At 45.8% G+C, this 15,425-nt stretch overlaps 1 protein-coding gene and 1 pseudogene across 3 annotated transcripts in view; both read left to right on the top strand.

The window, feature by feature from the left end:
• Nucleotides 1–12,342, top strand: part of LOC147904015 (uncharacterized) — a 48,765-nt gene extending 36,423 nt beyond the window's left edge. For 2 of the 3 annotated variants that reach the window (XM_087369923.1, XM_087369938.1), the window contains 9 exons: nt 9,221–9,278; nt 9,405–9,544; nt 9,664–9,763; nt 10,041–10,112; nt 10,214–10,330; nt 10,434–10,789; nt 11,159–11,249; nt 11,380–11,461; nt 11,657–12,342. In XM_087369923.1, the coding sequence (XP_087226049.1) occupies nt 9,221–9,278; nt 9,405–9,544; nt 9,664–9,763; nt 10,041–10,112; nt 10,214–10,330; nt 10,434–10,789; nt 11,159–11,249; nt 11,380–11,461; nt 11,657–11,787 (1,147 nt within the window). In that variant the 3' untranslated portion in view covers nt 11,788–12,342. Of the gene's footprint in view, nt 1–9,220; nt 9,279–9,404; nt 9,545–9,663; nt 9,764–10,040; nt 10,113–10,213; nt 10,331–10,433; nt 10,790–11,158; nt 11,250–11,379; nt 11,566–11,656 lie in introns of all 3 variants that reach the window. The other variant, XM_087369932.1, reaches the window with a different exon arrangement.
• On the top strand, nt 12,164–14,161 carry LOC147904014 (uncharacterized; annotated as a pseudogene).
• Nucleotides 14,162–15,425: the final 1,264 nt, after the last annotated feature.

Here is a 15,425-nt window from a genome sequence, read left to right as displayed (position 1 = left end):
GGACTCCAAACACTTCATTGGGATTGTTCTGAGCCATTACTGCCAGAGAAAATGCAGCAAATACCAACTAAAATTCCCTTCCTGGGAATTAAGGTGCACAATACAAATACCTTCCGGGATATTGATGCAAACTGCCCACTGTTCAAAAACAGCCAAACAATGGGTCAAAATGCAACAACCCAAAAGCATAAACTGAATTGAATCTTTGCCAAATGTGCCTACAAAACCCCTGCAAAAAATCGAAAAGCCCCAAATATAGGAGAATGGGTGTTTAAAACCAAAGGACAGCTTGCTGTCTTGGCCTATCAAAGGCTCAAAATGCACCCACATAACCTGCAAATGCCCAAAATTTGCCAAAAAACATTGCAAAGTCTGCAATGTGACTCCAAAATGCATGCAAAGTGTCCAAACACCTTGTACACTGTGAAATTGCAGCCCAATCACAAAAGCCCCAATTTCTTGAGAGAAATTGCAGCTAGAAAAGGGCAAATTGACTAAAAACTCCAAATGTTGCTAAACGAACGGTGCTGACGTAGGTACACTTGGTTGACTGATGGGAGAATGTGGGTTGAAGAGGGATGCTGGAGCTTAGTTGCTGTGATACCAAATGTAAACAAAAGGAGAGATGGAGAGCAAACAACAAACGTACTGAATAGAAGGGACATGAAAACATACATGAGGTGAAGGTTTTGTCTAAGTGACAAAACCTAAACCTATCCACTAACCGTAGTTAGGGATTCTAACTGTGGTCACGCAGAAAAACCTTTAATAAGGGAAAAGTGTGCCTAACTGACTTATTGACTACACATTGACCACTGCCATGAATTATGGCGATAATTCTAACAAGCTCCTCAGCCACATCCAGCTTGACACAGACTTGAGGATGTCCTCTAGGGTTAATAAACTGTTCTTTTTCAACACCAATTACCTGACCTAGACTCCTACAGAGATTTGGAGCGTGATTGACTAATTAAAAAGGGAGATCAGGGAGTTCCACCCACACTGGCACAAAAGTAGACCTTGGTCTATCAGGATTGAAATCTTGGGACCAAAACTCTAAATATAAAGGTTGGTGTCTAATATAGTCTGCAGACTATGATGAAGAGCTTTCCAGGCCATGTCTCTTGTTTCAAAAAGGAAGAAAAAGAAACCCTTTCTAAGAAATCTCACACTAGTGACAACTAGGCCTTTCCTAATCCAATTATTTCTAATCCAGTTTTTAAGAAACAATGCTGGAGGTTTGGGGCCAGCAGGAAGAAAGCCTATCAAGGCATGAGAAGAGAGTCATTCAATGGATTGATCTATTCTGTCCTCATCAAGGAAAGCAGCCACTTTACCTTAAAATAGGAGCGTCCTCAGCTTCAGATTGAGGGCTTTCTTGCTGATGTGGGCATGGACCTGTTGGTGGATTGATGGTTCCTGAGCTACTGCTTCTTGCTGCGTAGGAACCTGCAACTCTGCTTCTCTTGGAGCCTCCTTCTTTGCAGCCGACTCTATCTGCTACGCCATCGTCTGCTCCTCCTTGTCCTGCGTGCGCTGTTGTGTTCTTGTTGGCCTGTTGCACATACGCTTCTTTCTAGCATTGATCGTCTTCTTTTCGAGAGAAGCGTGGAGAGGTGTAGGATGTTCGTTTTCCATTTTTGGCATCGTCTTCTGGAGCTCCTGGTGATCCTTGATTACCTCCGCTTGTGGTTTGCTGGGTATCAGCAAGGGGTACATCTTGTGTAGTTGAGACGGTTCCTTTTTCCCCTTGGTAGAGCTAATAGCATCACGCGTGAAGGGAGGAGCGAAAAGTCCTCCCTTGAACTCTTGGACGATGCCCGCGTATGAGGGCCTTGAAGGCTTCTGTGATGCTCCACTGAAAGAGATTGGCGGTTGAACAACACTGCTGCGTTTATCCCACAGCTCTTCTCCTCGGTTGGATTCATCGTTAGGATTGTGTAAAGGAGGAAAGTGGACGGAAGTGACAAGCTCCTAGTTTACATCAAAGCGCGGTCTCTAGATCTCCTTCTTATGATGAGTAGATTACATCTCGTAGTTTAGAGATCCCGTAGAAAAGCCATGTATGAAAGAGAGAGGTGTCACCTCAGCAGTCAGATAAGAGAGGATAGATAGCTGGTACTAAGTTGGGGGGAGTCTCTCTCCCTCCAGAATCCGTCCCATTCTCCCTCGTCTATGTGTCTTTACCCCCTTTAATAAATATGTAAGAGGGGTTGCATGTGTTGAGAATCCATCCATGTGCGAGCTGTAGGCTTGGCACAATCCCACACATGCTCACGGAACCGCTGAATCCCAAGGATCATGTAGCACCCCATCAAAGGTGTTAAAATGAAATCCTACGTAAAAATAGCCTTCTGAACTGAAAAGTAAAATGGATGGCCTTATGCGTGATGTGTGTACGCAAGCTGGGCATGAATCCGTCCACTGCAAGCTCGTGAGGCACCAAAGTGCAACCCATTGTCTTGGCAAACTAAGGGGAATGGCATCTTCTGAACTCCCCATATCAAAAAGGACAATGAACTGATGCCCATTAGCTGTGTCGTACGCTCGAATGAGCGCCTTCTTTTGATATGAGAATTTGCCCTCCTCCTTACCTTGAAAGCGTTCAAAGCAAGCAAGACGACATTCGTCTCGCTCAGGGTGGTGGCAGGGCTTGAAGAGCCAATACACTAGCGACGGACGAAGTAGGTGCTTTCACAATCTTTTCAGCAAGCCACGTTGGATAATCTTTCTTGCCGTGCCCAGCGATGTGGTGGCAATGAAAGCAATGATGTTCTTGGTGATACCACTTTTGCTCGTTGGGCTATAGATAGCCTCCCGTAATGCTCGCTTTAGCCTTCTCATCCGGAGTCATCTTTGGCTTGGACCCCTTTTGACCAGAAGCCTGGCTGTCTTTTGGTACTGGTTGTCATTCTTTTCCTTACCCGTTGTGTTGTTTGACTGCTGTGGGGCTTTGGAATCCTTCTGGACCTGCTTGGGCTTTCCCCTGTGGGTAGAGGTAGAAGCCACATAAGCTGAATATGCTTTTTTTTCTCATAGGCATCAAGCTAAAATAACCCGTGATACGATGTACCGGTGAAACCCTACGCTCCCCCCATGCTCTCCCCCTGCGCTCCCCCTGCGCTACCCCCTGCTCTCTCCCTGCGCTACCCCTGCGCTGCCCCCTGCTCTCTCTCTCCCGCTACCCCTTGCTCTCTCTGCTACCCCCTTACTACCCCCTCCGCTACCTCTCCGTACCCCCTCGCTACCCCCTCCGCTACCCCTCGATACCCCCTCCCGCTACCCCCTGCTCTCTCTCTCCCGCTACCCCCTGCTCTCTTTGCTACCCCCTCCGCTACCCCTTCGTATCCCCCCGCTACCCCTTCCGCTACCCCTCCGCTACCCCCTCCGTACCCGCTTACTACCCCTCTCCCCCCCGCTACCCCCTCGCTACCTCCTTGCTACCCCCCCCACTACCCCCCCTGCCCCCCGCTACCCCCTCTGCTACCCCCCGCTACTCCTCCGCTACCCCCTCGCTCAACCCCCCCTCCCCCTCTCGTTTATAAATATTAAAAAAAAAAAGGGTCGGAGCTACGAGCGGGGGTTCTTCAACAGCTCCGACCTATTGCAATTCCTTCTTTGCCCGCTGCTGCCTACCCCATAATGAAGGGAACAGGGGGATGAGGACAGGAGACTAGGCGGGAGACCCTTCGGTCCAAATTTGCATACGTGTGGAGATGGGGAAGGGAAATGGTGACAAGGCGAAAACACAAAAGCAACTCAATCTGGAGGACTTCAACAGTCCCCACCCTCAGTATAACCTCAGCAGCCCACCTTCATTCCAACCCCTCTCGAGATCCAGTTCCCCGTCAGGTAGAGCTGACACATTACACCCATGAGCAGGCCTGATACACCCAGGAGCAGGCCCGCACTATACACGAGCAGGGCACCCTTATCCAAGGACGCAGGCACGACATCACAGCTTCGAGAGGAGCTCGGGACCCTCAGAGCAACGCCTGGAGGGACCCCAGTCATAGAGATGGAGGCACAGATAGCCACGATACAGTCGGCTATAGCAAAGACGACTAGATGGGTGGACGTGGCGAAATGGGAGCCCGCAAAGGCAACCGTTTCAGCTGCCATACAGGAGCAGCAGCAGAGGGCTTCGAAGGCCCTCAACATCCGGATTTGAGGGATCACGTGAGACAGCACCAGCACCATTACGACGCCGATGGAGGAGGCGATCACCTTTGTGACCACTACCATGGGGGTCCTCGACCATGGCATAGAGGGAGCATGGTGTGTTGGGAGAGATCCCAATCGAGAGTAGCCCCTAGTCATTCGCTTCAGAGATTCACATGCTCGAGTAGTGACACTTCGACGCCGAGCCGCTCTACGAGAGCATCCCACCCTGTCCATGGACGAGGATTTGACACCACTACAGATTGAGGAGCGACGAGTTCTTCTACAGCAGCGAGATGTTGCCCGCAAGGAGGGGAAATGGGCTGTGGTTCGAGATGGTAGGTTGTTGACCGGCACCCGTCGGGCTCCCACCCGTCCACCCTAGGGAGACGGGGCCTATGAGACTCAGGTTTTCGAGACCCTAGATTGCACCATTTGGAACTGTAATGGTACCTTATGGTCACCAAACCCAGGGAACTTCTCGGAGTCTTATACAGGATGAGACAGTCTTTTACACGGAGACACACCAGAGCCTAGAGCGTCCACTACCGATAGTTAGTGGCTACACATGGGAGTCAACCTTCAGGGATGAGACGAGGGATACAGGAGTCCGAGGATCAGGCGGGGTCACAGTATTGTACAGGTCTTCCCTCGCTGGAGCCATCTCCATTGAGAGGAAGGACGCACACTCTCGATTCATGTGGATCCGGATCCGACGCACAGACACCCGTGACCTTTTCATAGCAATATGCTACTTCCCGCCAGACACATCCTGCTTCGCCAGAGTGGCACGAGAGGAGGGTGAGACATCGCCATATGCACCCTTACATCAGGATATCCCAGACATTTCAGCCCGCGGGAAAGTTCTCCTTGTTGGGGACTTGCTAGGACGAGCACGCGCCAAGCACCACTCCTGGACTTTCGAGACGAATCTATCATGCTACCAGACATGGACCTAGACGGAGCAGGTATGACGAGGACCTCATCGGACCGACACGGCTTGTTACACGATATGGACACTCGCTCCTTGATCTGGGCAGGATGCATGATCTCATCATCTACAACGGGCTTGATCTATGGCCCTCCTCAAGTGGCTTTACTTGCTTCCCACACGGGGGGGGGGGGGGGGGGGGGGGGGCACTAGTGTAGTAGATTACATCATGGGATCTCCTACCTTCACTTCATGTATCACCAACTTCACCGTAGCACCACTCCCTCCAGGAGCTGATCACACATACCTATTCTTCACTATCGCACCCCACGCCTAGCCACACCACACACACCACATAGGAAGCACGACACCTACCACGACATACACTTCGATCACAGCCTCTCAGCGGCCTACTCTGGATGCCTAAACACTCCTAACCTACATCGATCACATACCACTCATAGAGGACCGTGCTGCCTTGATTAGTCGCACACTCCACGAGGCTGCCCTCCAAATCTTTCCCCACACCACACGGTCCACTAGACCACCACCTCTTGGTTCTGTACCCTGCAACAATTGGTACGATGCGGAGTGCAAGGCTTATCGCCGACAGCTCCGACTTGAAACCAAATGTCGGAAGAAGCAGGCATTTCTTCATCGAAATGAGGAGCTGCTGCATATCTTGTATAGCAACAACTCTAAGGATTTTTGGCGGAGATTCCTTGAGCGTAGGTCTCCATCACCTCTCACCGACACGAGAGTTTGGCACATGTATGCACACCATCTTTATGATGTCCCACACCAGCACTCCAGATCTCATACACACATGTCACCCCACCACTTGCACGTTGTTCACCAGAGGGGGAGTCAAGGACGCGACATTGAAACTGCACAATGGCCGAGCTAAGGATCACGAGGGGCTATGCACGGAGCTTATCGCATATGGGATTGACACGTTAGCCCCGATCCTAGCAAAGCTATTCAATGATGTTGTTTGCCTTGGCTTCCCCCGCACCTGGACACTCAACACCATCACCCCCATCCACAAGGCAGGGGATCCCATCGACCGGAGTTACTACAGGACTATCATGATTGGACATGTGATGTCCAAGATCTATGCAGCTGTATTGGATGCGTCGGTCAACCTGTTCGCAGAGACGAGAGGGCTCAGAGCAGAGGGTCAGGCCGGTTTGAGGCGAGACCATGGGACTATGGATCACATACTCACACTCAGGAGTGTCATTGAGGAGGCCAGATCACGGAAGGAGAGGGTATATTGCTGCTTTGTGGATTTCCGCAAAGCCTTTGACACAGTACCTCGAGTTCGTCTCATCACACGCCTACAAACACTGGGATTTGATCAAGAGATCATCTGGACAGTCATGGCACTGTATGAGAGAGTCTTAGGCCGAGTTCGGACAGGCGCAGGTTGGATAGATGAGATCTTGAGTACCATAGGAGTCAAACAGGGTTGTCCCTTATCACCGACCCTGTTTGGCCTCTACATCGATGAGCTTGAGACTTTCATGGGAGCGTTCGGAGGGACCGGTTGCTCACTTGCCGGGATCATCATCAGGATTCTTATTTATGCAGATGATGTGACACTCTTGTCGTCCACACCTGAGGGGCTCCAGCGACACCTGGATGCACTGCAGGCTTTTTGTTTATCCCATAATTTGGAGGTCAACCTTGGCAAGACCAAGGTCATGATCTTTAACACCTCTCGAGCAAACATGCAACGGAAGCAATTTACTTTTACTTTCGGTGGGTCACCAGTTGAGATCGTATCCTCATACACTTACTTGGGGGTCATCTTCTCCGGCCCGATCTTCATGATGAGACTAGCGATGCAGGCCAGACTGAGCAGGGGATACGCCTCACTGGCTCGGCTAGAGAGACAATGCTTCCAAGGCTCTTCTCTTCGACTCCTTGGTCCGACCAGCCGGTATGTATGGCAGCCCTTGTTGGGGACCTGACATGTTAGAGATAGAGTGGATACGGGTGGAGCGCCTGCAGATCCTCATGCTCTCACGGATGATTCGGGGGAAACTGTCTGTACCACATCACATCATTCAGGCCGAGTTTGGTGCTTCTCCACTCCAGCTAGATGCAGCCTTTCAGACCATTATATATCTACACTAGGTTAGATCATATGGGGACTGCACATCAGGGAGACAGAGGTTGCCATGGTTGGCTCTCGATTCCTTAATGAGGTTGGCAGCAGAGGGAGACGAGCGATGCTGGTATGCATGGACTCACAGATGGTTTGTGAGACTAGGGTTCCACATCGATAGGATACCTCCTTTTCAGTACAGTTTAGATGCCCCTCTGGTACTCCCACCCACCATCCCGATCGGGCCACACACCAACCAAGTCATTCGTGAGGATCTCCTGCAGCTACACACCTTTAGGACCTGGTTGGAGCCAAGGGAGCTTCCAGTGAAGCTGAGTTTCTACAGAGATTACTATCTTCGTATTTCGGAGGAGGGATTCATCACACCACCGGGGTACACTGAGCTTCATATGCCTCACTCACTACGGATCTCCATCGGACAGTTTCGGGTATCATCACACCGCCTCCGCATAGAGAGTGGTAGAGCAGAGGGGATTCCTAGGGAGCATCGCTTATGCATATTGAGCGACTATCAGGAGGTCGAGTCGGAGGAGCATTTTATTTTCAGGTGCCCAGTGTACGACGAGATCTGAGGTCGCTACCACTACCTCTTCAGAGATAGCTCCGGGTTCCTTTCCAGATTCCTCGCCTACCCAGATCAGAGATGCCTCGCGGCCTTCATTCACGAGGGGGTCCGACACAGAGAGTACTTAACTCAGGTGACGGGGCTTGGCCACATCGTCAGACACCTCTCAGAACAGGATCACAGAGTTCTTCTCATCGAGTGACATTGATCGTCCAGTCTCTAGCCGTAGATGTGACAGAGACCCCGACCCGACGACCGCAGCACGACACACGAGACATCGAGGGGACACATAGATCACTGTGGGGGACCTCCCGTCATTGTTTAGACCTGGGATACGTCCCACGGGAGTCACGGTGGCTTTGGTCTTGCGTCGAGCCTCGTCGAGGAGACCGAGACGTACATCACCCCTTGACGGGCACCAGCGTCCCCTCACCAGCTATGCACCAGCTAGGGCGACATGACATACGGAGGATTCCGCTTCGCTCCAGTCCTTTGATTTTCATTGTTACATCCAGAGGTATTTGATTTGATTATGTATGATTAGACTTAGGATTCAGCATGGATGATGATGCTCGTTTCAGTAGCTCCACCCTTACTGTGATTTGTATCAGGTTTTCTTTCAGTCTCATAGACCCATCAGTCTTCTGAAGACTCTAATAAAATTTCTTTCTTTCTTTCTTTCTTTCTCCAAGCCCTCCACTCTTGTAACACTTTTGATGAGGCATCTTATACTAGCTACTCTCTCTACCTCCCTCCCTCCCTCCCTCTCGCAGCCTACTCTCTCTCTCTCTCTCTCTCTCTCCCCCCTTCCTACCTCTTCTCCTCTCTCTCATACTCCTCCTTTTCCTTCCTGATTCCCCTCATTCTCTCTCCCGTCCGCTCTTCTATCCCCCTCCCCTAATCTGCCCCTACCCCCTTTTCTACACAAAAAACCTCAAGGACGTCGCTCTTTACTATTGAACTGATGACAAGACGTCTCAAAGCAATGTATTTTCCTTGTTTGAATAAAATGCTACAGGATACCACTACCTTGATGTTCAAAGTAGCTACTTTGATCTAAACCATTATCGTAATACAGGGCCAAATCCACGTCTTCTCTGAAGCTGTTAGATCAGCTTGAACCCTACCTGGATAGAGGAAGCTTGCTTGTAAGATCAATGAGTTTGTGTGGTCCTATTGGCCTTTGGTCTTTCATGTAATTTTATGTAAGTAACTTGAGGTATGGAGACTCCCCTAGGTCATGTTTGAGGGTTTTTCCTTTTGTTTCAAGGATTAGGTCGGGGGTTAAGCACTTTAAGGATTTTAATAATCTATTCCATTACTTTTTAAAACCATTTTTAAGGATCTGCCCGATTTTGCAATGGACAGCTGAGCTTACTTCATCACATTGCTTTGTTATGTAAAACCATCTTTTTGTATATGTGCTCAGGCAGCATATGGGAAGCCGTTACATAGAGGTATTCAAGGGACATCCAGCGGATATGCAGGTATTTTAAAAAGTCATTCACATAAGCTATTGTGATTGAAATTACTGGTCAACACTGCAATGATCTCCCTTAGGAGAAATCTCTCGCCCCTGCCACTCTGTAATTTCTTGGTCACACCATAACTAGGGAGCGTTGCGAATGGTTGGGCGAGGAAGTGCGAACGGGATTGGAAGTGGAACCATTGCCAACACGGGAATACCTGGAATTTCTGGAAATTCTGATATGCGCTATACTGGTGTTATACGCATGAGAGGCATGCCTTACAGGTGTGCCTTTTTGATTAAGTGTTCTTGGAAAATAAGCTGTATCTAAGATTGTAGTGTTCAAGAAAAACGTGAATGTCTCTTAGAAGTGACTCACAATTTCGAATGAGTTTATGCTACAGCTGTACTTCAGCAGACATCACAGCTTTTTTCAAAGGCATGGATACTGTACCTGATGGCGTTTATCTTTGCACTCATGCGGATGGTCGTCCTACTGGCGAGGTTGGCTGCCTAGCTTGCAATAACTCAATATATGAAACACAGGAGCGAAGTTTGCTAATATCTTTTTCTTTCAGTTCCTTCAAAAGTTGCATTTACTGTTAAGAAAAAAAGTGATACTCATGAATGTGTTTTGGATACTGATGTAAATTGGACTTCCCATGTACATATAAATGTGCTTGCATAGTGTGGGGGAGCGTGTGAAGGACATGAGGCATCATTTTGGTCATGTGTAATAGAACGTTGGAAATAGTTCTAATATTCAAGTTTCATGCATTAGGCTTTTGTGGAGTTTGTGGATGAGGAAACGGCTTCCCGGGCAATGCAACTACATAGGGAACCTATGGGATCGGTTGAAACTCTTGGCCTTTACACTTGCTGCAGACTTGTTTTCCTATGATCTGGCATTGCAGTTGTTCACTTGTCTGCTGATGATGTGTTCTTTCTGGGCAGCGATATGTAGAGCTTTTCCGCAGTACAAAAGGGGAGATGATGACCGCTGTACAGCAGCGAATGTATGGATTATTTTCAGGATTTGGAGGCTTCTCTGCTTATGGATCAGTGGGGCAGGTTGGTATTTGATTTGATTTGGGGTTGCCCTTTTTGCTACTTATATTCACAAGCTCTTTATAGAAGGTGATTCTCAACAGATCATACTGGTGATTTTGCTTAGATGCCAGGATTGATGGGAGCCTTTGGGCTTTCTGGTTTAGCTGGGATGAATTGGGCAGCACTTCAGGCTGCCGGGCTAGGTATAACTGGTCTGCAGGCTCAGGGAGATTTGTCGGAGAATGTGTGCATAAAGATGAGAGGCCTTCCATATAATGCTGTGCCCAAAGACATAACAGATTTTTTTGAAGGCTATAAAATTGCACCAAATGGCATTCGCATTCTGACTGGACCTACTGATCGCCCAACTGGCGAGGCATTTGTAGAGTTTGTTTCAGCAGATGAAGCTCAGAGGGCCATGGAGCTTCATCGACACAACATTGGTTCACGTTACATAGAGTTGTTCAGGGCCACCAAGGGGTAATATACAATGTTGTGTTTGTATGGATTAATGGGACTGCCTGCCTCCTGTAGTGGGTCCTCTCTTGTACATGTAGCTCATTTTGAAGTCGTGTGTCCCAGGCATTTGCATGGAGGCAATGATTTTGCTCGAACAACTAATTTCCATTCTGCTAAATGAGTCTCATTGAAGCAGGGAATCGAATTCATCACATTTCTTTTCAATAATTCACCTTTTGAGCTTGTGCTTACAAACGTTCCCTTGGGTGTGTTCATGTTCTTTATATCTAATCATGCTTTTCTGTGCTAACTCTTCAAGTGAAAACCAAATCGAAGTATGTATGCATTTTACTTTCAAAGAATCTGCTAACAGGAATGGGCTTTCTACAGTGAACAGCTGATAGCAGTTGGGGCATTGCCAGGTTTTGGCATGGCACAAGCATTGGATCCTAGTATTCAGCTCCTCTTGTTGCAACAACAGGTAAGGAAAGTCTTGCTAATGAGAACTTTGATTCTAGTTGCTTAGTTTCCAAATAACACAATACATAAGTAAAGTCTGTTTTCTTACCACCTGGCTCTAATTATTTTGGTCATCGTATGGTGTTGCAAAGGCTGCTGCGGGAGTGTTTGGTATGGGTGGTTTGATGGGTGCACAAAGCACAGGATCATGGACGGAGATGCAAAATGCTGCAGCTACGTTCTATCAAAGGCAAGCTGCACTAGCAGGCTCAGCAGGTGCTTCTGCTTTTGATCATACTACATCTGGGAAAATGCGGGGTGCTCCATATAGATCACTGGTATGGTGATGTTAGCTCAGATGTCCTGCTTTGATTTTTCACATCCAAGATTATTTAAAGAATGTCATCTGATGGTTGCTTTCTTTTGCAGTCATGATATTGAATGTAGCAAGGACAATGTGGCAGTTAATTGTTTATTTATCGAGAGGAATTTTGATGTTCCCTTCCTCAGAAAGTAACATCATACAAGAAATTTTCAATTGGGCTGTCGAATCCTCTTGAAAACTGAGAGAGATGATACTGCGGGGTGGCTTGGTAGCGTGTTCAAGGGGACACTTTAAAATGTTTTCTAGCTGTATCCAAGTCTGTTGAAAGAAGCCCTTGGCTAAGTTTCTAAGGCCTGTGATGTAGCTTCATGGAGTATGTGGGTGTCATGTTGCCATATATTGTGAGTGCATTTGCCCATGGTTCAATGATAGGTCCAGTTTGTATTGGTGTAAATTCTGCAAACGAAATCTAGTGTCCTGGAAATCATCTTGTGTCTTTGTCTGGCTGAGAGCCCCTGAGTTCAGTAGCAGTGTACAAAATGAGGAACATGGAACCTTTGAGTACATCCATGTATTAAAGAGGAGCATTGGAAGATTTCTGGAAATGAAGTATGGGAGAAGTAGAAGCAGATTTCAAGGTCAACTTTGATAGCTCTAACCATAACAATAGTCATATGCTCCTAAGTTTGCCAGGTGGTTAATGTATGCTGATGTTACAGGAGCACTTTGAAGGTTAATTGTGATACAAACCCTGATTTTAGCAACAGTATGAATGCTTACTTTAAATTGTTATGACATTCTTTACTCCAACTCATGGAAATTGTTGTTTTAGAATCAGTCATGAAATTTTGTGGGTTTGTCTGTCATCTGGACTGCTATTTTACCTCGCAATTTTTATGGAGCTCGTGGTTTTCTCTGTGACCACTGTCTCATCCCTTGATGCTGATGTGGGCTTTAAATTGCACAGGAGCATTGCTTACTCTATGTGCCAGTGTTAGGCTGATCATTTTATGCTTTTGAAATTAAACTTGTTTTTGTGGACTCTTGAGGCTGTAACAGCCTTTGGGCAGTGGCCTGTGGATGCGATGTGCTCATCTGTGCATTGTCATTATGCAAAGCATGCTTGTTAAAAAAGGGTGAATAAATGTGAACATGTATGATGATTGGGATTCTTGTAATCATTGTCTCTTTTCTTAAATGCTCCATACTAAAATCTGATTTCATCTTGATGCCAAATATGGTGTTTTGAAAAACCTGAATGGGTGTGACATTAATGAGTATGTTGAAATCGGGACTGCAATCAATTGGCTCATAATTTAGCCTATTGTAATAGAGTTGGGATTTACGGGACCTCATTTATTGATCCCCACTAGAAGCCTTAAAGTTTTATAGAAATCCTAAAAAGCCTAGATTCAGGGCAGTGGCTTGTAAGGCTTCTCTAACTGATGCCTTAAAGTGGCTGAGTTATTGCTTCAAGGCCATTTTACCAACTGTTCATGAACGTTGGAGAAATTTATTGAGAGAGGCTGATGTTCCGGTACATTTAAGTTTCATATTGAATGATTCCGTGGGAGTTATATCAGTCAAGTTTTTAAACGCCTCTTGGAGTGTAGAAGAGAAGTGTACTCCACTCTTGTTTGAATTTACTACACTTTATACAAAGATAGACTTGGAAGATTTGAAGTCTCGAGTGGGAAACCTTGTTTCACAAGTTTCAAGTATAGATATGGAAAAGATAGATACAATTTTTTAAGAGTTGGAAAACAGCCTTGCATTTTGATTTTTGTTGGATGAAATCTAGAAAGCAAGATCTAAGAAAAGGTGCACAAAAGTGTAAGATGTCCTTTGTTGGTAAAACTTCCTTCTAGATAGTTTGTTCAACTCTCAAAGACTCTTTATTTCAACAAGTGAGTACAAGTACTCGTGACCATTGCCTTAGGTTCTGCCAGATGCAAACGATTGTCAAGGTGCAACCGCTTGCAAATGCAAAGAGATTTGCAAAGTTTGTGAGTGTGTGTGTGCTTGGCTCCCAGGGAAATAGTGTCATCTTTTTTGGCGTTGTTCTCATACATGTGATTTCTTGGCATTATTGGGTCAAACTTTATGTGTCAGATTTCCAAGCCTTACTTTTGGCAAATACTTCTGGTTGTTTATACATCCCCCTCGACATCATCTTGTTTTTTCTTTATTTGGGCTCGATATTGGGCACTGTGGAATCACAGAGTTTTTGGTGACCCACTCTTTGAAACAATCGTTTTATGATCAGGATGTATATTTGTCATATGTTTTCTTAGTAAACTTCTATCTTTTTACTTACGAATTTGAGTTTACAAGGTGATTAGTTTCGTGAGACTTGTCCAATCGCTCTTCGTAAACTTAGTTAGGTTAGGAGATTCATAGATGACTTGTTTGTCTCAGACATTCCAAACTTTAAAGATTTTATGTACAAAGATCGAAACTCCTTTGGTACAGGAATTTATCTTCGAGAGTTTTATGAGCTTAATTGTATAACTAGTGGAAGCTATTGTAGTTTCTTGGATCTTAGCATTACCCAATCTTCTGCAGGTTTAGAAGTTTATATCTATGATAAATGGAGTATTTTATGTTGAATATCATATGAATATGGCTAAATATGGAGTTATTACTTTACAATTCTATAGGTTCTCTCATCTTTTCTCTCAATTTAGTAATTCAATTCTATTACTTCTCAAGAAGGGCTATAATACATAAAAAACTAATGAAGAAATTCCTTAATGTAGTCGTTATATATTGGGAATTTCAACCTTGGGTATGGTTACAATTCTTTAATGTAGAATCAAAAAGTGGGGAGCTTCATAGTTCGTTTTCTTTTTAGTTCTTCGATTTGTTTTATTTTGGGAATTCATAAACTCTTAGATACCTATTTAGTTTAGATCTACTATGTGTGGGTGTAACTATTAATATATTTTGATTTTAAATTTTTATATCACACTGCTTATTTCATTATTTATCATTATGTTCAATTTGAAATAAACAAATAAAAACTAACTAATAAAAAAGTAATGATAATAATTGTTTCCTTGAGCTTGCGTTGGTGTTGCATTTGTTTTCTTATATGTACCTAAGTTTATCTTTGTTTCCTTGTGACGAGCACTTCAGTAGTTGTTTCTTTCTTCTTCTTCATTTTTAAAAAGAATAAAATATAAAATTATCGATTAGGTTGGGTTGTGATGGAGATCTAAGGGGAAATTCCTTGAGTGGCGATCCTTATCACCCCTCATCACAGACACCCAGATCTGGCACGTCCATGCATGCACAATGCATGACATTGCCCACCAACCTGCTCTTGACCTCTTGCACTCACTCATTCTACCTCCTGCACTCTTTTCACTAGGGGTAGTGTTAAGGATGCAGTATTGAAGCTTCTTACTCGTTGAACGAATGATGATTAGGGGCTATGGACTGAAAAATCCCAGCCTTGATCTTAGCAAAGCTCTCTAATGATGCAGTTTGCCTTGGCTTTCCACACACCTAGACTCCTAATGCCATTGCACCTATTCAACAAGGTAGGGGATCCATTGAGCCTAGAAAACTATAGGACCATGATGATCGAACATGTCATGTTTAAGATATATGCAACAGTTCTTGATACAAAGATCAATTGATTCGTAGAGCTGCAGGGGCTTAGGGAAGAGGGGTACGTCGGTTTTCTATGGGACCACGGGATCATGGATCACATATTCACACCCGAAGTGTCATTGAGGAGGCCAAGGCATGGAGGTAGAGAATATATTCTTGCTTTGTCGATTTTCACAAAGCCTCTGATATAGTACCGAGGGTTCGCCTTATTAAATGACTATAAAAGTTGGGATATGACCATGAGATCATATGGAC

This window comes from Dipteris shenzhenensis, chromosome 3, assembly GCF_047967505.1.
Source record: "Dipteris shenzhenensis isolate YYH24624 ecotype China chromosome 3, Dip_SZ_1.0, whole genome shotgun sequence".
Classification (NCBI taxonomy): Eukaryota; Viridiplantae; Streptophyta; class Polypodiopsida; order Gleicheniales; family Dipteridaceae; genus Dipteris; species Dipteris shenzhenensis.
This window is presented reverse-complemented; position numbering and strand designations above follow the sequence as displayed.